Source organism: Rhea pennata, chromosome 1 (assembly GCF_028389875.1).
Source record: "Rhea pennata isolate bPtePen1 chromosome 1, bPtePen1.pri, whole genome shotgun sequence".
Taxonomy (NCBI): domain Eukaryota; kingdom Metazoa; phylum Chordata; class Aves; order Rheiformes; family Rheidae; genus Rhea; species Rhea pennata.
In genome coordinates, this window is record NC_084663.1 from 187,678,310 (window position 1) to 187,701,746 (window position 23,437).

The window sequence follows — 23,437 nt, forward strand, 5'->3', positions numbered from 1 at the left end:
TCAGATGTACTGTTCTTCATCTTCATTCATGAGCAATGACCACTTGTCACTTTCCTCCTCTACAAAACCGTTATGTCTTGGCAGCTTGTCTGAAGTCAACGAAGAGAGAGACACTTGACTAATCTGATCCCAAGGAGCTGGTCTGGATGGATCCCTCCTCCTATCATCCATTCCAATATGAACACTGATTTGGGAAGGAGTAAGTGGCTTCATGCGGCCTTGAGCTTGTGCTTCATAACTTTCTGCATCTGGTTTCTTATAACTAAGAAGAGAAGGAGAGAAGTTTAGTATCAAGAGGTCAATTTACAGAAGAGAATTCAGCACTGGAACATATCAGATACCTTTGAATATCTAAATGACAGCTGCACTTCAGAAGCAATGTTTAATGGCTAAGAGTACTGGTCCTACAGCATTGAAGTATTTTAATAGGAAAAGAGAGAGCTTCTCAAGACAAGGTACTTTAAGAAAAATTATGAACTTTCAGAGTTATGAAAGGGTTCGTAGTAGGCACTTCCAGCAATTGCAGGAGAGTGGACTTGAGTGGACTAAGAGACACTTTCTAAACTGATATATTCCAGGTCCAAAAAAGCCCAGCAATGACAAGTATGTATGGTCTTCTTCACATACATTATTCTGTTGTTTGGAACCTAATTTCAATTTATTTGAAGTGAAGCTTCTAGAAAGATAATTATTCTTCAGAGCATACTGTAATACCGTTTCCTTGAAGCCAAATTATGTTTTAGGTGATTTGTAAATATGTGACCATAAAGATGCCCAGTACTAAGCATATCAGTTTAATACTGGAAAAAGTGAAGAATAAAATAAACTCTTAATAGAAATACCTCATCTTTTGGACAGCTACACACAGACCTTTTTTAGAAGGGAAAGACTATAGTGGTAGGGCTGATCCTGCAGCCAAGGATTTTTGGAGCCAAGGATTAGACAAAACGGCCCCAAACTAAAGGACTGTCAGGTACTTTTGGGCATATAAAGCCCAAAGTGCTGTCTCTAACTTGAGTCCCATCAGCCGTACTGTCTATGATTTCCCAGCTGCTTAGTGTAAGACAACTTGCCATTTCAGCTGCAGGGAAGACAGCACTACAGACACTGAGGAAGCTGCCATTGCAGCTGATCCCATCCAAGGCTGAAGCACGAGACCAACAGGCATGAAGACACCTAGCAAAAAAGAACATGTACACATCATCAGCTGGTGTAGCCCATCCTGATACAGACACTTCTGTCCCTGTATAATTACAGAACAGATCAGTAGTCCTACAGAGTGACTTGCTGAGACTTCCATAAACACACATAGATCAGCATATATTTACTTAATTTTCAATACATATCTTCAGGTGCAAGAGATGGTCCTTGCACAGACTCAGCTATGTAAGACTTGTTGTCCCTTCCACAAGGTAAGACTGGTTGTCCCTTCCAGCTATTCTGTGTGTATGAAACAAAGCAAAAGCAACAGAAGGACAGGATAAGGGTCCAGGCAAACGATAGAGAAATTACTGATAAAGGCAAAGAGCCTGAAGTAGATTTTAAGGAAAAATTTGGAGAAATGCCTGAGATGTCTGACAGAAGCAGAAAGAATACAAGCAGTATGAGAGAAAGTGGGTGATTCAGATTGAATAAAAGAGTGAGCATCCAGAAGTGGGATGAGATCTCTGATTAGAGCTGATTTTGAATATACAGAAACTAATCCCCAAGTACTGCGATGTGAAACAATACCCTAGGTTTCATTTTACAATATACAAATTTATTTCTAAGAGCTTAAAATTTGGGAAAGAAAGATTTCTTCTACCAGCATGAAAAACAGTATATTTATTCTTTCCTCCTTTTGCCAATCTCTAAAGGCTCCAGGAACTTCCCTTTAGATGCTTGAGCAGGAAATTCTGCAAGAGGCACTATAGAGCTCAGCTGTGCTGTTGTCTTCCACAAACTGAGCTCTGGCAGTCACCTACCTGCTGCTATGGGTATTCCAAGCAGATTATAAATTAAGGCAAGAATCAGATTTATTCGTATTCTTCGTACTGTTCTCTTTGATAAGTGAATACTGGCAACTACATCCAGCAAGTCATTCTGTAAAATAGAAGAGCAGTGAAAGGGTTTTCCACCCGCAATCCTCAGAATAACATACTAAAAAGAGGAGTGTCGATGACAAGAGGGAACAGATCAAAATTACAGTGCTCACTCGGATAAGAACAACATCTGCTGCTTCTATGGCAACATCAGTGCCTGTTCCAATTGCAATTCCAATGTCAGCCCTGGCTAGTGCAGGGGAATCATTGACTCCATCACCAACCATGGCGACCTTCTTCCTCTCATTTTGGAGTTCCTGGACCTTTGCAACCTTGTGAGAAGGAAGGACCTCAGCAAAGACTTTTTTGATCCCAACCTATGTACAAAGAAAGAAACATGCCTTTGTTGGTGATATACTTCCATGTTGAAAGGAAGAACCATTTGCTGCTCCAGTAAAGGGAAAACCAAGGAAGGTAACTCCAACTAAATTTTGTTGGAGGTAGCGTTTGCATGCTGCACTGAAAACTGAAAAGCTGCATGCCATTTTCATAAGAAGGAGACTGCTTGCAGCCAGCTTCATCTTCATTGCCGAAACACTGACAAACCATGCTCTTAGCCTCATGCCCCACAGGGCTTCTGAAGCACTATTGCCTGGATAAGATATAAAGGTTTTCATGGTTAACAGCCAGTTTTCAAAATAATCATGCTACTTGATGCATATGCACCAATAACGCTTTCAGAAAAATCCAACATAGGAGCCATGTATGATCAGGCACCTATGCTAGAGGTAGAGATTCTCTTTTAGAATTTCAAAAAGTAACATTTTTAAAAGCTTTGAGCACTGGTTCAACTTCTTTCCATTGGAAAAAAAAAGTCGGTCCCAAAAATTCAATGGAAGCACAGGATGGCATGCACTAAGCTTATTCGAAAACATCACCTGACGTGTTTGTAACATAAATCAAAAAGAGTTTCTGAAAGACTCCTTTTCATAAGAAAGAAAGTTGAGGTGGGAAAGTACTCTAACCACAGCCGAGCACAAAGGCCACAGAGTGAATCAGAATGTGAGAAGGATTAAAGCATGACACTGAGAAACAGAACAGAACTCACAACGTACCAGAACATGAATACCACCAAGCTGGCTGAGTGAGCAGTTTGGTGGGTTACCTGAGGAATCGAAAGTAGCAGAAGGTAGAATAAAAATAGACCAGTGCAAAGGGAAAAGAGGGAAATGGAGATGAAGACAGTGGAAATGTAGCTAGATAGAGAAAGATTTTGGTTTTGCCTCTGGAGTAATGTTGGTTGGTTGCAATTATGAAACCTTATATGAACTCAACCTCTTTTAGAGTGCCGCACTTAACACTAATTCTCCCTACTAATATTACGTTACCCTTGAAGTTAATGGAAATCCCCCACTTCTCTTTAGTGGGAACAGGATTGGATCCCTTCATCACTAACAAAAAATAGGCCTGCCTTTCAGTGAAGAGAAACATGAGGCTTCAGTTCAGGAATGAATTAATTATTGCAAGAAACTCTGTATCCCTGGAGCAGTACTGATGCCTGTCTGTACGTGCATCTGGGGCTCCTTAATGCAGTAGCTGGCCTTTACCCTAGCCAGGCTACAAGATCTGACTTAATTTTCAGTCTAATTGAAGAAAATACAGTTTTTCTTTAATACATCTATGGAAACTCTGAATTTCCGCTTCTAATTCAGCAACACAGGTAGAGTTTTAGAACCCCATCACATCTTTTTTAACACAAACAAGAGGTTTGCAAAACCCTCTTGCTTACCTGAGTAGCAATAGCTTTTGCAGTTTTTCTGTTGTCCCCTGTTATCAGCACCACATCTATTCCCATGTTTTTCAGTGTGTGCACAGCAAGGGCTGCCTCCTGCTTGACAGTATCTGCTATTGCGATCATGCCACACAATGCACCTTCACAAAGAAACATCCTCTGATAAACACAGCTGTGGGAAGCAAAGTAGCAGCAAGAGAGCAAAAGTTTCCCTCCATCACACCTTGCTGAATTGTCAAATAACCCATTCTGAGCAATATTCACATTCACAAGCTTGAAAAACTATCTAGAGCTTTCTAAGGTCTGGTCTTTCTCACACACACACTTCTCATTTATCTGTTTCAGCAGATAAATGTCTCCTCCAACACATATTGACTGAAAGTTGTATCCATGTTTCCTTTACCTGATTTACAAGAATCTCACACTACTTAGTTATCGTACCTTACCTTTCAAAAGTAAGGGCTAAAGTAAGTTTTGTACCTCTGTATCTTCAGTCACTATCATTAGCACAGACAGAAATGCCAACTACACGCCCTTATTTTCACATTAAAAGCATTTGATTTTGCTGTGCTACTGCCCAGGCTGAGCCATGCAACTGCCTCTGAAAATTGCTCTGCAGGAGCAGCAAGAATATTTATTCAGTAATTGAGTCAGAAGCCCCATATCAAGACCATAGATCCCCCAGCAATCTACTGCCATTATAGCATACTATTGAAGTATGGTCTAGGATACCTTTCTGCATAGCACAGAACATAACCCCTGCGGCAAAACTCATTTAGTCTAATCTAGTGTTTCCTCTTGTACTTGAACAATCCAAGCAATGGTCATGTTTATTCATGAAATGTTTTGAAATCAGTGATGCAGCAGAGGTCAACTTGTGATCCCTAAGTGATATGAAGTCATCAGGGGACGCAGCTGTGCCACTGCACACCCACACTGGCGCTGCTTCTCTGAACAACAGTCCTGGACAACAGGAGGTTCAGAAATTAATACTTATATTAAAAACTACCCAAGAAAATATCATAAAGCTTGCACTGAGGTGAAAGCTTCTTTTAAGAATGCCTTGATACTTAACCGTTCATAAACAGTTCTGTTTGTCACTAAGACACAGATTAGTTGCTTTAGTTTGCTTTTATCCTTTTAACAGTAGTATCAGTTGTATTTATTAAGTCACTTCAACAGCAGTTACCATCTATAGCCACCAGTATAGCAGTCTGTCCTTTGGTTTCATGGTCTGTCATTGCATCGTTAACATCATTTGCAATATGCAAGCCATTGCGCCGCATCCACTCGCGATTCCCGATCAACACCGAGTACGTATGAGAAGCTGATGGACCTTTGTGTACAGACAAAAGAAAAAAAAAGAGCAACTTAAAAATTGTGGACACAAGCCAGAGATGTTTAAGAACGACAGTGTCAAGCTGCATTAGCTACAGAAGAATATTCTGGAGACGTTTTCTTAAATCTTTTTGAATTCTGCCAGTGACCATATCCATGACACTTTATCTGGTGACCTGTCAAATGGCATTAGCATTTTTTGAAGTGCTGCTGTCACAGTCAGCCAAAAACTCACAGACACTTTCTGAAGACAGCCTCATAAAACCTTTCTGCTTCAAGACTCGCTTTTGTCACTGTTCATACATAAGTACACAGGAGACTGGTGGCATGAACTTGATGGAAGCATTCACATGTATTAGTCCTTGCACGTTTGCATTGTCTTTCTGAAACATGCAGTATTCACATTTCATAAATACCATGCTGCATTGTTCTCACATTTAATGACTAATTTTAAATATAAAAGGTATTTTTGATTTTAAAAAAGTAGTTTTCTTCTAACAAACAATAAAAACAGCTTGTTGAGTACCTCATTTTGAATTCAATCTAAAGAAAATATTACATTAACATCATTCACAAATGGCACAGTCATGATGATTAAAGTCCTTATTTTAATTATTTTAATAGCTTTTCCTCAAAAGGTCAGGAGACGGAATGTCTTCTGAATAGAACTGATCACCTTCTTGAGGAAGGTTTTAAATACTTTTTTTCCTCTTGTACACTACAAAAGAGCAGAGTGGTTTCTACAGAGCCAGAAACAGAGAGAAATGTATTGGTTAAATCAAAACACCAGGCACTGAAATTTGGTTTGCAGATTATAACACATCTCATTTGCTGAATAGAATTTTTTTAAAGTAAGTGCCTTGACAGATATTTGAACAGAAAATGAAAGGTCTAAGTTAATATGAAATAAAAGGTAGGAAATAAAATGTAGCATTAAGATAACAGATGAAAAAGATAACTGCTCAAAATAGGAAGATAGTGCTAATTAGCTAACTTTGTTCTCTGCTGGACTGTTTTACTTTCCTAAAGGGAATTTGCCTGGGTATGTCTTACTGTTTATTGAACAGATTTTTTGAGCATCCACCTAAATGCATCTAAAATCCTTCTTTAGAAGCATTTAAATACTTCTTTACATTTCTGAATTCCAAATAGATTGAGAGTAGGGGAGGAGAGAGTTGCAGTTTTCCTCAAGGTGTATTTTTACCCTTCATGTTCTTTCTGCCATAAATCCGCTTTTCTCTTGTTCCCCGTCTGGTACAACTGTTTTACAGTGGTCGGCAGTGTAGGCTCCTTAGCCCTCACGCTGCAACCGAAGTCTCTTTGGGGCCAGACTTACCATCTGGTTCAGAGAGCATGATCAGCGTGTTATCTCCCAGGGGACCTCGGCCGTCCCCGCTCCTGCTAGTGTCCTGCTTATTGAGGCTCCCCTCGGCCGTGCCCAGGACAGCTTCAATACCGCCGACCTTGCAGCTGATCCCACAGCCGGGGACTGCCTGAAAATCCGTGCAGTAGCCCAGGCTCTGAGTGCCCAGCTCCTGCAGACATAACCAGAATTCATTACCAGTTTGTGCTGTCACCATGTTGTACAAGTATCAGATAACTCCTACTGAAAAGAGGCCTCATTCCTCCTCCTTCAGGCAACTAACTGACTGAAAAGCGCCATGGGCTATCAGTAGCACAGAACTAAAAAGAAGGATCTCTGAATGTGCTGTTTTGGACTTCTGGAAAGGGACTGCTACACAAATTACAACAAAATTTCAGCCCTAGCACCAGCAAACCATAAAGGATGACTTCTCCAGGTAGTTCAAGAACCAAGCAGTTACAAAAGTGACTCATGATGTAAGCCATGACTAGGGAGTGAAGAGAAATATCGTAAGAATAAACCATACAGCGTTTGAGAAGAAGCAACTTCTAATCAACCTCACAGAGAACTGGCTGCAGAGGATGAGGCTTTTTATTTTAATTTAGTTTTTTTTTAAGTACAGCAAAAACACCTATCTAATTCTTGCAGTGATCTCCCAGGATGATAATACTAAGGAAACTGGGTCTTACTGTTGAGTGAGAGGGAAAAGCTAGTGAGTATATTCAGGCTGAGAAAATGAAACTCCTGGGACACTATATGTTACAAAAGGAATGGAAAACACATTCATTTATAAAGAAGTTATTCTGGGTTATCGCTGGAATGCAGAATTAACTGCATCTTTCAGAGTGACCTCCATACAATTTATGAATGATAAGGCTAGTAGTAAGAATTTTAGCAACAGGTATAGGACCGTAATTCATACTAGCAATGATCCAGTAATGACTGATGCATGTGATAATTATGGAAGTGTCATGAGAACAAAAAAAGTATATTTGAAAACAGAAAGTATAAAATGCAAGACAGGTAGCTGGATCATTACCTATACTCTCTTTTTCCTTCTAAATATGTAATTTAATTTCTAAACTTTACTGCTAAAGATTTGTCATTTGACATTCATACTCTTGTCAATTATTTATTTCCACAAATCAACTAATAGCCAGAAGCCCAGGGACTTGTGTTAGCAGGAAGATATTGTTTATTTAAACCACACTCCCTATTTTGTTTACTATTTGTGCTTTTGTTCCTCTTGAAACATTTGAGGAATACATGCAAAATATAAATGACCTTTGAGGATTTGCAAAATTTGCAAAGATCAGTAACCTGTCAATTCATTTGTGAAATTCACAAATATCACAACTTAATATGCAGGTTTGTTTTAAAACTTGTTGCCCTATCTATTCAGATAAGGAGGTGACTAACAGAAGTGATTACAGTCAAATAATGTGTGGAATGTCACCACATGCATTTGCTTCCCGATACTATTTCAAATATAAGCATTCCTTTTGCACGTATCCCATAATCCTTCTTTTCTCTAGATACCTATTATTTGGGGGAAAACTTGGTAAGATTTTGCTTGATAACTCCACAGCATTACTGGATTATAAACAATATAGATATAGACTGGATATAGACAATAATATAATATGCCTTCTAGGTATTGCCCAGAGTGAGGTGCAGGATCATAAAATCTGCCAGTTTTCCAGCCTATTACTTTTCAGCCAGGCTTGTCCGTCTGGGACCAGTTCATTTGATATGACATTGCTGCATTCACACAGATCCCCTCAGGCCTGCGATTAAATAGAAAAGCCAGGTACCTCTTTGCAGTATTTAGTGACTGCCACTCCTAAAGGATGTTCGCTGCTGGCTTCTGCAGCGCCAACCACAGCCAGCACCTTCTTCAGAGGCAGCAGAGCTGTCTCTCCCAACAAGAGCACCCGCATGACTTTAGGAACTCCGCAGGTGATGGTGCCAGTTTTATCAAACATCACAGTCTTGATCTGCAAGAAATAAACCTGAGTTATTGTCGAGGCACTGTGAGCATAGGGATGCTCATATGCACTGGGCACATAAATGCAGGCCAGACCTCAATAATCAGCTGGCTGTATCCATATCAAGAGAGAATATATCCACAAGAGCTAGAGATCCCTGTACCTTGAATAGTCCTGTCCATGTAGTAGCTCTCCTTCTGTTTTCTTGCTCATTTTCCATGCAGTGATTCTACTGAAGCTACATTTATCATTGTGTATGTATATCAGGCTCTTTAGACATCAGAATTGTTGCAGTGCTTAATAGCTGCTTGTACTGGCCTTTAGTAACAGACAGGTCTGCATGTGTGTGTGTGTGTGTGTATGTGTATGCCCATATTCATTCACGTGCAGGATTCACATAATGGCACCTTAATCATTTTTATCACATGGTTTACAATGCAAGTAGGGCCTTTACCAACGGTGCTTTGCTATGCTATGCTATGCTAAACAACAGCATTTAGGAAAGAGGATTCAAGGCAGTATTTGGAGACAAAGCAGCTGCAAAAAATTCCAGATATAAGAATCAAATCCCAGAGGGGTTGTGGAGTCTCCTTCTCTGGAGATCTTCAAGGCCCGCCTGGATGCAACCCTGTCTAACATGCTCTAGGTGACCCTGCTGAGCAGGGAGGTTGGACTAGATGATCTCCAGAGGTCCCTTCTGACCTTACTGATTCTATGATTCTATGACTCTTCATCAAATTCAACAATCAATGCTTCATAAAGCCCAGTGGGTCCTGAGGAACCCAGCAATGAAGGAAGAAACATAGCCCCATACATATCAAGACCCAAAGTTAGAGTCAGTTGTAATGCAGAAATGTGAACTACAGAGCACTGCAAGCTGCTCAATATTTCCATTCCCAGACAGTCCAACACACCAATCCTGCAGAATCCAACAAGTCCAAACTCTGACTCTAGCCACACCTAGAACCAAAAGATAAAAAAAGTAACATGCACTAGCAGCCATTTTCTGCTTTTTACAAAGCCTTGTAAAGACCTCTGGTGTATATTTTATAATGTCCAGTAAGAAGAATTACTATTCTGAATAACTTATTTCCATTCTTAACTACCCTTTTCAGTTAAAAAGTTCTCCCTGTGTCTGACTCCAGTCTTCCACAGAATGGTTATAACTCAATTCTTCTTTTTATTGGCTGTGGACATATCAAATCATGCATTCCCCTCCTCTTTTCATCAATGTCTTCTGCATTTGAAGGGCTTTTCCATGTCTCCTCTCTATTTTTTTTCTCTAAACAACCTCAGATCAATTCCATTTTCCTCCTACATCCTATAATTTAAACCACTGATCACAAACAATATATATTTCACCTCGGCGCTTTGAGGAAGAAGGTCTAACACTGGGTTATCAATGTCTTCCACAGAAGAGGTCAAGTGAGCGTAGAAGCCAGAGACCTCTCTCAAGGTCATGTGCAAGAGTAGCAGCCTAGCTGGTATTAGATTTCAGGAACGAGTAACTTTCCACGCTTTGCTGTGACTTTGAACTGTGGAGAAAGAAGGTCAGACCCATCTTCTTTACATTAATGAGTTGCAAGCAAATAAAAAAAAGTATATAATGCAGTCTTTCTCTAGACTAGGAGGAATTCTTGGGAAATTGTATTTTATATAGCCACAAGAAGGTAAACTACGAAAGTACAGAATGAACTATTAACCTTGTGTGCTGTTTCCAGGGGCTTTCCACCTTTGATGAGAATACCATTCTGCGCGGCAACTCCTGTGCCTACCATCACAGCCGTTGGGGTAGCCAAGCCTAAAGAACAGGGGCACGCGATGCTCAGCACAGTGATTGAAGTCTGAAAGGCAAACCGCAGTACGACTTCAGCTTTTGAAATGTGTTTGTTCTGATTCTGTGAGAAGAGGAAGGAGGAAAAAAGAAGAGACATATGCATGTTTGCTGATAGGAGATAACACCGGTGTGCAATCAATCACCATAGTCATTTCAAAAAACACATTTACCTGGAAGCCTCCAGAATAGGAAAGCACATTATTATTGTTACTGTAACAGTAGAGAAAGGTCAATGGTATGAATTGTTTATGGCGATGTTTTCCAGTTTTTTTACTGTTCAAATACACATATGCATCACGAATTTCTATCAGACACCTTCACCTATTTAAGCCATACCGCCCCAAATACACACTACACACTTAAACAGGGCACAGCAGTTGCTGGCAAGGCTGCAAAAATTGCCTTAAGTCCCAGGCACAGTGGATGCACTGGCTTCGGGCCGGTGTTTGAAGAGCAAGTCCTGCTCAGAGCGCTGCTCACAGAGGCTGTCCTCTGCACAGGCAGAGGAAGCCCCCTTGGAGACCAAAGAAGCAGAGTCCTGCTCCACAGATCGATGCAGGCTCAGTAACTCCAGGAAAGCTGCAGAATGACCACTCTCAAATCTCTTTTTTGGCATTAACACGAACTATTTCGCAACACCCAGGCACAATCTGCATCCATTGGGGACACAGCAGAATTACCCCTTATGCTAAGGGGTGAGACAGAGACTCTGCTCTCAGGCTCCCAGGTGACAACACAACTCACTGCTGTTTCTATTACAGTTCAGCAGAGGTGAACCCTATTTCCCAGTACACAGTTCTCATCAGCTGCTGAGCCTACATGCCCATCCTAAACATAACAGAAGCTAGCCATCCCTCTAAACCAAACCCACTACCTGTCACCAGGAGCAAGGATGTTCAAATATTTTCCTGGCGTGAAAGCAATTTTTTAGCTCCCTACAAGCCAGCTGCAGAGCATGGTTAATCCTGATATAACACCAATAATTTCAGCTCGTAGGAAACCCATGCAGAACTAAGGGGCAAATGCACAGATACATTTAGACTGGCTGACAGATTCCAATTAGTATAATTATCCGTTCTGTACAGAAAACAACACACTGTACAAAAGTACTTGCCAGGTTTGCACCATTAAACTCTGCACACAGAAGATACGCTAGTTACACTAGGAGATATTCTAATAACAAAATTCAATTCTTAGTGAAATTACTTACAGGAAAATATTTCTGAATAATATCAAAATTTATAAAACCAATTGTGATCCATACTATCAATGTCACTGTTGAAATGATGATGATAAATGGAACAAAATATCCACTAAACTTATCTGCCAGTTGCTGGATGGGTGCCTATAAAAAACAAAAACAGGTATTTGGATGTTTTTATGATAAAATCACATAAATATTCAGTTCATGGAAATATCTAATAGTCTTTATCTGAATCTTTTTTGTAATGTGGAAAAGCACATGATTTTCTGAGCCTTCCAACCATGTCAAAATATAGAACCTTTTCTGATTTAATCAATATTTGTAAATAAGGTTTCCTTTTCTCTATTATTTTTACCTTTGACATTTGAGCTTCTTCCACCAATTTCACAATTTGTGACAGGGTGGTGTCATTCCCAACATGAGTTGCATTAACAAGAACGGAGCCATGTGCATTTATAGAACCAGCAATCACTGTGCTCCCAGGCTTTTTAGTGACTGGCATGGCTTCCCCTGGCAAGAAAAGATGAATAAATGAGCCAGACCAGCACAAGGATCCACGGTAATAATTAACACAATCCATTAGCGCACAGTTCATTGTGTGCTACCAAAATCAGCTATTCTAAACAACAATAAGAAGAAATCATGTATTTTTGTATCTCTGTCTAATGAAGACATTTGTAAGTGGTGTCATACTTCTATGAAGCTTTTTCTAGCTTTAGTCTCACAGCAAATGTCTTAGCTGAAATGTCTTAGGCTCTTCCTTCTCATCCCATCTGAGATCCAGGGCTCCCAGTTTCTCATCTCCAGAAACTTGGTCTCCATCTAAAAACCCCAGGAGTGTTTTTTTTCCCCTCACACAGCACACAGATGCTGGCACCCTGCTCTCATACGTTTCTTCCCCATACAGATGAACAGCCTCCACTCCCAGATTTTCCTAAAATAGTGAGGTGACGGTTTACCATGCCTTCATTGGAGCCTTAAGGCAAGCGGGAGTGGAAATATTTCTTGTTAATTGTCTATGTTTGCCAAGAAATGTATCACAAAAACCAGTCAAAGAGAGGGGGTTACTGGCAGAGAAGAGAGACGACTCTGGAGTACCCAAGATACAGGCTACTAGGAAAGCAAGAGAGAAAAATTTAGGATAGAATTTCTCTGTATATTATGTGCATAACAATTGTAATTTGGCACTAGCACTGGTTAAAAGCACATCATCTGCAGCCTGTGAATGGGAAGACACAGCACAGATCCTCCAAACCCTCTATTTGGAAGCAGTCTAGGAAAAACAGACGGCTTCGCCAGCACTGCGTTCTGTGATCCCACTTAAAAACAGGTCGGAAACTAGATCTTAGGTCTTACACTTTCCCACTTTCCTCGTGTAGAAATGTTTAGTAATATCAAACCAGCATATGAATTCAATGTGGGTCATCTAACGCACTTCCCAGCTCTTTATAAAATTACTTCATAAATGAAGGAATTTGGATAAGGTTTTAGTTGATTAACCAGACAATAATCAGTTCAATATTTAAAAATACAACAAGGCTGATCAGTCCTCTGTAAAATGCAGACAGCTGCCTGGAACATCAGTACCCTGCCCAGTACAGTAACCACCAGAAACCTCCAAAACCAGGGGTGAACAGAAACCAGAAGTCTTGTTCCAGAAGGCAAGAGCCCTGACTCTTGGGTTAAAAGTAGCTGTTTTGCTCCAAACTACAGAGCTACAACACGTCCTGGCTTTTTGATGGATCAGTAATGGACAGAGAAGGCAAACTCTCACTGTCTTTTCAAGAACATTAGCTCTACAAAAATCTGTATTTTCTCTCTTCTTAGGGTTACTGATTCTCTTAATTTTAAGGGTGTCTCTGTTCCTTAACTGAAATAAATACGTAACTAAAACACAAAAGCCAATGACCATGTTAGGGTTTTAGATTCTTTAACATATTTGTAAGAGTTGCACCAGCAAATATTCATAAAATAAAGTGAAATTTTCAGAAGCTGTGAAAAGGTCCTGTAATGCTTAAAAAACGTCAGTCTGGGAGGCTTGCTTTCTCTCTCCCGGCTCACTTGGCAACCCCTGTTGGAAGCCCTTTCTGGTTCCCATGCTCACACACTCCAACATACCAGTATTACTTCCTCATTGCCCTTCAGAACCTACTTTTGAAGAGAAGGAAACTCCCACCAGATCTCTGGAATAATAACAGAAGTATTTAGACTTCACCCATCCTGTCAGTAGATCAGTAAAAGGCACCAAATTGGGCAGAGTCCTCCTTTTTTAGGGTATGTTCAGACACAGGATTTGGATTCAAGCTCGCAAAGGCCAGGCATTGCATCCATTGAGCTCGGAGGTTATTCAAACAATGGCTTTTGGGCTGGATCTGTTCTTTGTTCTTTTAAGAAAGAGCTACAGAAGATTCCGCTTTTTTGCCTAAATGGAAGGACAGTTACCAGTAATAAGAGATTCATCTGCCATAGAATTGCCTTCAATGACTTTTCCATCCACTGGGAACTTTCCACCAGGAACAACCTTTACGATATCACCTCGTTGAACTAATTCAACAGCTACCTGCTCTTCTCTGTAAAAGACACAAGTAGAACAGACAGATCATTTACGCCATCAGCTTCAAAAGCGTAATAACACTTTAAAATTAATGGCATCAAGTCTAGCCAGTGCATCCAGGCAGGCTGAGGGGGTTTTGGTGAATAAATATGTACCTGACAATAGAGTGGTCAGGTCCAAGAGTCACCACAGTTGCTTCTGTAGCTTGAAGAGATATCAGCTTAGCAAGAGCTTCTGAGGTCTTACTCTAAGAAATAGGGATAAATGCTTGAGATATATTTAGCTTCATAAATGCTGATGTTCTGCTTAAACAATGATCTGTGAGCTCTAAATGACCATAATATAGGCTACTACTCACATCGGAAATGTTTGACTAAAAAATCATTTAAATAGTTTTATTCTGTTCTCATCAAAAATACACAATATTTAGTGTGTAAATGAGTTACCTTTGCTATATGTTCCAGCCATCTCCCAAGGGCAATGAACACAAACAGCATTGGAGGTGTATCAAAGAAAGTGATAGGGCTTTTTTCTGCCTTTTCAGCTATCGCTACCATCAGGATCACACATGAATATGCATAAGCAATAGTTGTGGCCAGTACAATGAGCACGTCCATATTGGCTGTCCTGTGCTTCAGTGATTTGTAAGCTTGTACGTAGAAGTACCATCCACCGAGAAACTGTTGGTGTAAGCATGTACACACTCTTACTAAAACCACAGCAGTAGAAAGTAGGGAGTACATCATGGTGCCTATAGCAGAATTATAAACGTGCTGTAGATAAAGGAAGGGTTTCTTGTCCTGTGCTGGTTTTATATTGATGTAACTTCAGTGGAGTTGTCTACTAGGAGACTTATTCCACTGTCATCCTCTCACTCGCCCTTCCTTGTTCTCAGAACAACTCCACAAGCTAAATACTGTCACCTTTGCCTCATGCAATAAGAAACCCACAAAGTATAGAGGTTTAAGGGATATACCTACAATTACCCAGCTAGTTTGCAGCTGATTAATTTTTTGAATTGTTCTAACGTTATGTTCCCCACTTGGAAATGTCACTGACACAACTTTGGCACAAGAGGATATTGTGAGCAATTACGTAATCAATAATGTACAGGAGAGTGCCACTTCACTCTGTGTAGACTATAGAGACAAGAGGCCAGGCAAAATCCACTATAACTTTCTAGTCTCCTAACCTTTTCCACATCAGATTACATAAACGGGAGATGAAAAGAAAGCAAATACCTAGAAAATAGCGTGGGCATACCTGAACAAAGGTGCACAGGACAAAGAAGAGAAGATTTAAAATAGATAATCCAGGAATGAGATTCTGTTCCAGCACCATAGATCCGTGGTGCTCGCCATCAGGTATTAGCATATAAATCATTAGGATTAAGACAGGAATACCAAACACGAGGCTGCACAAGAAAGACTTTCTCCACCTGAAAAGTAGAAGCTAGTAAATTGCTAGCAGTAGTACACCCCAGCAGTACCCAGACCAAACACTGTGCTCGCTAGAGAGCTAGAGGTATTAGTACTGCATGAACACAGAGGTTGGGATATTCGGGAAAGACCCAACACCTCACTCCAGGACATTTGCAGTGTCCCCTACATGCTTAAATGCCACAGACCTCTATCTAAACTGAAACTAGTGAAAATGGTCATAGAAGTACTTGCACCACAGCAAAACACAAAATTAAATTTGCTTTACACAAATTAACTTGGGAAAATGAGCAGAATGAGTTACAAGAGATGACCTAGACAAGATCATCAGTGTGAGAAAGAAAGAGGAATACTTACTGCTGTATTTCCTTTTTATGATCTAAGTTATGTGCATTAGGAACTCTTCTAGCCAAGGAAGCATGAAAGCCAATTTCCTTTTCATTAAAAAGGGAGGAGAGGGGAGAATAGTTAGTTTTTATTAAATTAACAGTATTACTTATAACATACTTAAATGACACTACTTTTAGAAGAAATTAACAGAAATGTCAGAAAAGGACACCGTTGCATATTTAATAAATGCCAACTTCTTACTTATTTTTAGATCCTGCCAACATAGGGGGATATTCCAGATCGTAATGATAATGATGGAAGAGAACTCAAAATGTGGACTATAAAGGATGGACACAATTATAATGCAGCAAGTATTCTGTTTTTTTAAGCATAGACAGCTCACGCTGACTGCTGGAATTCTGCTGTCCTCCTTCCCAAGGGAATTTAGTGCCTTTTGATCTCCGCTGAAGTAAGTACAAGAGAAGGGAGATATTACAAAGGAAGGTAAACAGGTACACAAGCCCCTGGGCTAGTCAACCTTTCTAGCATGTCCTTAACGCTACGTTAGAGCAGGTACACCTGAAGTTGAAAATCAGAATGGTCAGAACCAGTTTAAACCTACCAAATCACAAACTGCAGGGCAAAGCAGCCCATTCTGGGCAAAGCCAATTTTGAACTGACACTTCAGAGTGTTGCTGCAGAAAAAGAAACAAAACAAAACAAAACAAAAAAAAACTCTTGCGAACACAACACATGTAAACTTTATAGCTGCATTATGAGATGCTTCTGCAGCAAGACGCACTTTACAGAACTACTCTGCTGGGCTGAACAGTCTGTCATTTACATGCTAATCACTACTGCTGAGGCAATTCTGCTGTCTGGGTGCTTTTTCTGAGTAAATATTATAGACTATGAAAGGAACAATCTCTGCCGGTCCCCTGACTATTCTCCGTGAATACCTCATACGATAAGCTTTCTTCACTTCTGGTGGGAGAGGGAACAATGCATGTTGTTAAAACCTAGGCCCTGATAATGTCACAGCAGTACTGGGGATCTGCACAGTTACCAGTAAGCTGGATTTTTTTCTTTAGGAGCTGTATTGCAAGTTGTTTTGCTTCAGCCAGTTCGTCTCTGAATTGACATGGGAATAGATGTCAGGGTGTACAGAGACGTGTAGTACTCGTGGTGCTAACTGAATTTGGTTCCCTGCTATTGCCAGACTCCTTTTACAGTCTCTTTAGGTGGCAGGAGAAAGCAGTATTTTTTCTGAAACATCAACACCGCACTGGAGTGACTGGAATGCAGAGAGACCTGATGCTACACACACAGCAGCTAGAACAGGTACGCGACACTTTCAGCAGATATAAGTAAGAAAGGGGGGTTTCATCATCATTTTCAGGGTAACAACCTGGTAGGTTACACACTTCTGTGGAGCACAGCAGCTTCACCACTGAGGCAAGAACATGAGAGCATACAGTAATAACCATATTTTACCTGCAACAGTCAGTAAAGCCTCTCAAGTATCAGATGTTTCATTTTCTTAATAACTTCACCTTAACATTGTTCTTATAAAAAAAACTTCTAAAACCCACCTCAATTATTTTTATAATATCTCGAGGTCCAGTAACTTCAGGATCAAACTGGATGTGAGCTTTGCAAGTAGCAAGTGCAACGGAGGCATAGAATATGCCGTTAGTTCTCATAAGTCTGGATTCAATGTTGTGAACACAAGAAGCACAAGTCATCCCTGTAATCTAAACAAAACATGATTTTAGGTATGGTCAGCAGCCTCTGGAATTGGTAGCAGTCTCTTTTCACCGTTAATGTTGAAAAAGAACCAGTACATCTGTCATTTGGGGGTTTGCTTTGTTTTTTATTTTTTCTCTCCAGCAATGTCAATGTTTGCTCACGTTACAGAGTCTTACTGAGCGATCAAAGAACTTGAACCCAGAGATGCAGATTTCAGTGCTCAAGGCAGTTTACTGCTTTTTTAATGAACCCAGTGTTCACCCAATAACTGTGGACGAACCTGAGACAAGGCTTCTCTTGTTACCAGGTTATAAACATGTTAATAACTGTTTGTGCTCTGCTGCTACTGACCCAAGGCCTCAGTATGAAGAGTTTACAGGGCTGTCTTAAACGAAATAAAGCTGAGAACATAAAATTACCCACTTTTATTTCAAAATTCCACCACTAGCAGTTATATTCACAGCCATATATTTACATAGCAGCACTAGTATATAATATTAACTGTAATAGCATAGCTAACAGTTATATCAGCAACCATATTGTCTAAATCAAACTCTACATGGATAGCTTCACCTTGCCAACTTAAATTTCCCTGTGGCTTCAAAAAGGCATACTCCCACTTTCTGGTCTAACTACTGCCATAATTGCAGACTCTTGCTATCTGTCTGTGTATATTTCAGAAAATAAAAATGGACTTCTGAAGAATCTGTCCATAGGATGAACAATTTAGTAATGGCACCCAGGTATCTCAGACCTCCATACAAAGCATGGAGCATCATCATCATGTACTTGATGATATATTCTCAGGTGCTCAGAGTCTGTACTGTTGACCAAGGTGCTTTTGCAGAAAAGTACTGTTTTACTGCTTGCTAAGAAGAGTCAATTCTATACACCTTTTATTTCAGCGCCTTTGGACACGTTCTTCTAAGACGAATTGATTTTGTCTCTATAGCAATTAAGAAATATCGGTGTTATCAGCTGGAACCAAACTGCTTAAGCCACAGCTCCTTGAACAAAAATATTTGCGAGAAAATGCTTCTTTCAAACCTGACATTTCCAAATCCAACATATAATTTCAAATACATGTTACTTACAAGAAGCTCTACACTTCCTTCTGTATCAGTGTGATCTTCTATGACAGTAGCTTCGAAACCCAAATTCTGAATCAGCTGTGCTATTTCAAGAGGCTGTAGGAACTCTGGCTTGTATTTTATCTCTGCTTTACCTGCCATCAGTGATACCAGCACTGAAACAATACCTGCAGTGGCAATGATCAAAAATGTTAGACACTGTAGCTCCTTTGGGAAAAGCAGTATCAAATAAAACCCCATTACAAGTGAGCGTCAATGTGAGCAGCAGCAGCATAGAGATGTTTTATGCTGACCAATCTCCCTCTGCCTCCTTTTAGGGCTGTTCCCTGGGCACAACAGCAAAGTTGTGACAGAGATCTAGGTATGCTGCAGTTCCCTTTAGCAATAAGAGGAACAGGAGAAGTCAGAGGGAAGGAGGTAAGTCTTGCTAAGGTCTAACAAAATAAAAAGGAAGTTCATAAGGAATCTTTGCACTGATTTCTACAAGCTCTACCCTGGAAAGCCCTAAACAAGCCCCATAGCACAAAACTAGGCCTTTTAGGCCTTTATTTTATTTTATTTTATTTTATTTTATTTTATTTTATTTTATTTTTTAACAGCAACACATAAATCTAATTTAGAATCTAAAAGCAAAGTGTAAAATCACAGGCAACAAAATTATTCTGGAAGTGCTAACAGTTTCTCTGATTTTTATCCCCTTCACTAGGAGGTATGAGAGACAGGAATGAATAAGCAAACCCCTCCAACAAGATGCCAACACAAGGTGATGCAGGCAGCGCTGAGGCTCTTCTCTCCATGTTCTGTACGGCCAGAGGAAAGGCAGCTCCACTCCACAGACTTCTAACCTAATAAGCATTGCTGTGCCTGAGCTAATATAATTACCCAGGCAGGCACCGAGGCCATGCATTTATTTGTACCTGCTTGTGCAAACGTGCCCTGAAGGGTAAGTTTCACATCACAAATGTGTCAAAGCTCGTAACAGCTCTGGAGGAGACGGATTGCTCTGTAAAGCATCAAGGCCCTGCAAACTAAATGAGAACAATTCCTTGGCTCTTGCCTCGAACCTTATTTAGATTCTGATCATATTGCAACAACTTAATGTTATGAAGAAAGTACGTCCATCAGGTTGCCCATCAACTTTTCTGCTCGCTGACGGAATGAATGCAGTAGCATAGTTAAATAAGGATGTTGTTACATTAACACTGAATGTTTAGTCTATTTAATCTCCAGATGTTCTAACACAGCCCCTCCCATGAACCACACAGAATATCTTTTCTTCATGGTAATCCCTTATAAACACATTATCGGAATGCTGAAGCTATTACCGTCTTCTTTCTGCAGATTTCTTTCAATAGTAGATACACATGATGCACAAGTCATGCCTGTGATTTGCAAAAAACACTTTTCGTCTGTCATTCCGCTGGGCTGGTGTGACACGTCAAGGCCAGCACTTTCCAGAAGAGCATCTGTGCTGCAGTCTTGGCGAGGAGACTCTGGAGCTTCAGGCTGCACTGCGGCACTGCCGGCGTCAGACCGATATGTGTTTTCTCCAGTAGTGGTATCTTGAATAAACACACAATAAAGAGGACAAACACTATCTACACTGTGATCAGATGATGAGGATGATGCAGAACACATATTTATTAATCATGCAAAGTCTTCCAGGTGTTTGAAAGGTGACATGTTAATCTCGGATTCTTCTTAGAAATAATATATGCTGTTTTAACAATATACCCACACCAGTAACACTGCATCGCCATTTAACTCTATAGAACTGTAGAATTTTCCACTTTCAAATGGCAAATTATTCCCTCCAATTTCAATACCTAGACTTAACAGCTACCTTTTTACTCAATAACAACACACGTACAGAGTGAATTTATCATCCTCATCCAGTATAGAGACCATAATCCAGTCTTACACATATTTTGTTCTTGTTGCCTTCTATTTCACAACTCATAGCACTTTATCTCAGACAAGGAAAAAACAAGTTTCTCAACAGGTTTCTCTTTATGGCACAACATTTCTGGGGCAAGCACTGCATGAGTGAGTAGTCAAAGGACTTGTCAGCATACAGACCTCTACACAACAGTTCTCTCCCTCCCAGATTATAAAACTAACAAATCATAATTATGCACTCCTCTTTTATAGCAATCCCTACAGATTCAGAGGGATTGGTCCCCTCAGCAAAGCTAACGGCATTTGGTCTCCTGTGGTTGAACTAATTCATTCCAGGTAAACCACATCACTATCTCAAAGCAATTCTGTTCCGAGTTGAAGCAGATAAATATTCTTGCTTTTGAAAATCGCTAGAGAGGAGATTATGCACCATAGCAACTTCTTACGCATTGAGCACAAGCACAAAGGTAGAAACTGAGATGCAGTTGACATGTAAAAGCAATGCCTTCTCTCACCAAGCAGAACATGCATCTTGGCATTTATCTTGCTAAAAGTAAGACTTACATCCCTGGTAAAAATACTCAAGAAATAAAAGCAAAAAATTAGGACATTAGAAAGAGATTGCAAATTTAAAAAAAAAAGTGGTTATAAATGAAAAGTATTGCATTAAGTTTGTATCTTTTAGGACTTTATAAAGAGAATTAAAATATTTGATTTGATAGATCTACTTTGGTAGTTTGTAGGGGTAAGAGGGAATCTACTTCAGTGAGCAAGGGGATCTGCCATTTAAAAGACGTCGTACCAACTTCCAAACCTTCTGGCTTCATAATGTAACTCAACTCTTCTCATTACTGAGGGTGAAATAAAGTGTTTCCCAGTTGAAATTGCTCTCCCTTCCTAAGGGAGACGAGACCAGCCCCTTTTAGAAAAAATAACACTAATGCAATGTTTTAAAATTCCCTCTCCAGAAGATAATCTCATGGCCTGCTTGGAAGGCTATTCATGCAAGAAAAAACTATTACCTGTGAGAACTGATGCATCAAAGCCCATGTCTTCTATGGCAGCTCTTAATTCTTCTCCATTAGTTACAGTCGAATCATAATGTATGGTGCCAGTCCTTTCAGCTAGAGAAACTGCTACATGTTGCACTCCTTTCCTCTGTGATATCGTCCCTTCTATGGACTGTACACAAGAATTACAGGTCATTCCATCAATCCTAATAACAGCTGTGCACGTCCTATCTGCTAGCTGCTCTCTGAAGAGATCACAGAGCAAAGCAGGTGACGAAGATGCTCCGTTATTTGCTTCTGAACTGCTAAGCAGGCATACTTTAAAGTTTCCAGGAGGAAGGGATTCAATAGCTTGCTGCAAAGATGACAGGGTAATTAAAGTGGGGCTATATTGTACAACAGCATGTTTGTGCTCCAAAGACACTTTAATACTTTGTATGCCTGGAAGAGCCGCTATATTTCCTTCGATGTTTCTGACGCAGGACTGGCAGTGCATGCCTTCTATTTGTACTGTAGCTGTGCTGCTCATCTTGACAGCCACCGGCGATACCCTGCCGCTGTCTTCACATGCTGGTGTCATTTTGGTGGTCGTCTTCTGCAGGCGTGCTACATCAAGGACACCGAGCTTCAAAGGGGCTGATTTACTCTTAATGGTGCAGTCATAGCCCAGGTTACTGATATGGCTCTTCAGGTCTTCGGGCTGAATGATGTAAGGATAGTAAGCAATAATTGCTTCCTGGTTACCAAGTGACACCTTGATTCTTATCACACCATTCAGTTTTCTAATCTTCCCCTCGATGCTGCTGACACAGGACTGGCATGTTATGCCTTTGACCTGAAGTTTAATTACTGCCTCTCGCAAGCACGGCACACTTACGGACGCTGGTGTCGATCTCTCTTCTGCTATGTTTGCATCAAAGCCCATCTCCTGAATTTCCTGGCAAATCTGTTCAGGACTTATTTCCGACTGTACATACTTTACTAGAGCATTGTTCTGCTCAAGGGAGACTTTAATGCTCACAACACCTTTCACCTTGGAAATCTGGCCTTCTATCGACTGCACACAAGACTGGCAAGTCATGCCCTGAACACTGACTGCAACAGTGTGTGTTTGGGAAGACGAAGAAGGTGCTGTTTCAAAGCTCTCCTCATAGCCCATGTTGTCAAAAGCAAAACTCTCTTTCATTGTGGGTTCCTGCACACAGCTGGGAGGAGAATCCGTCTTGGACAAAGCCTAAAGAGCAAAGGAAAAATAAAAACAGAATGCATGTATGTTCATCTCTGCAAAAGCAGCAGTATTCTGCATGCCTAGAAGTGCAGGGTATTCTACTAGAACGTATCACAATGTTAATTTACAGTCGGAAAATACTACCGGTTAGTTATGCACACAGTTATGAATCAGGCCCCTCAAACTTCTCTTAGGCAGCAGTTTTAAATATATTCAAGTAGAGACATAAAAGCAAAGTTGTCTGAACATTCCCAATACAATCATCTAAAATCTGAACTCTCTGTGGCCATCAAGCGTATTCATCACACAACCTAGGCTCTGCTCTCCATAGTACATGGTCACCTGCCCAAGGGTTCACAGGCCAGAGTAGTCTGAATGACCTTCAACAAACATCCAGAGCCAACACACTATTGCTCACTAGGAGTTAAGAAAGGAAGAGGAAGAGGAAGAGGAAGAGGAAGAGGAAGAGGAAGAGGAAGAGGAAGAGGAAGAGGAAGAGGAAGAGGAAGAGGAAGAGGAAGAGGAAGAGGAAGAGGAAGAGGAGAGGAGAGGAGAGGAGAGGAGAGGAGAGGAGAGGAGAGGAGAGGAGAGGAG

At 40.4% G+C, this 23,437-nt stretch overlaps 1 protein-coding gene across 1 annotated transcript; it reads right to left on the minus strand.

Annotated features, from left to right (window-relative positions):
* ATP7B (ATPase copper transporting beta) lies at window positions 1-22,804 on the minus strand. Its single transcript, XM_062582374.1, has 20 exons — window positions 21,628-22,804; window positions 20,032-20,268; window positions 18,710-18,873; window positions 17,459-17,620; window positions 15,894-15,970; window positions 15,361-15,535; window positions 14,544-14,777; window positions 14,253-14,344; window positions 13,986-14,113; window positions 11,899-12,053; window positions 11,550-11,684; window positions 10,206-10,400; window positions 8,329-8,511; window positions 6,533-6,686; window positions 5,003-5,149; window positions 3,811-3,953; window positions 2,195-2,398; window positions 1,965-2,082; window positions 1,074-1,176; window positions 1-262 (listed from the first exon to the last, which is right to left on the minus strand). Exons 1-20 carry the CDS (start codon window positions 22,799-22,801, stop codon window positions 1-3), a joined length of 4,242 nt encoding a protein of 1,413 aa, XP_062438358.1. The 5' UTR covers window positions 22,802-22,804.
* Between the last annotated feature and the right edge of the window lie 633 nt (window positions 22,805-23,437).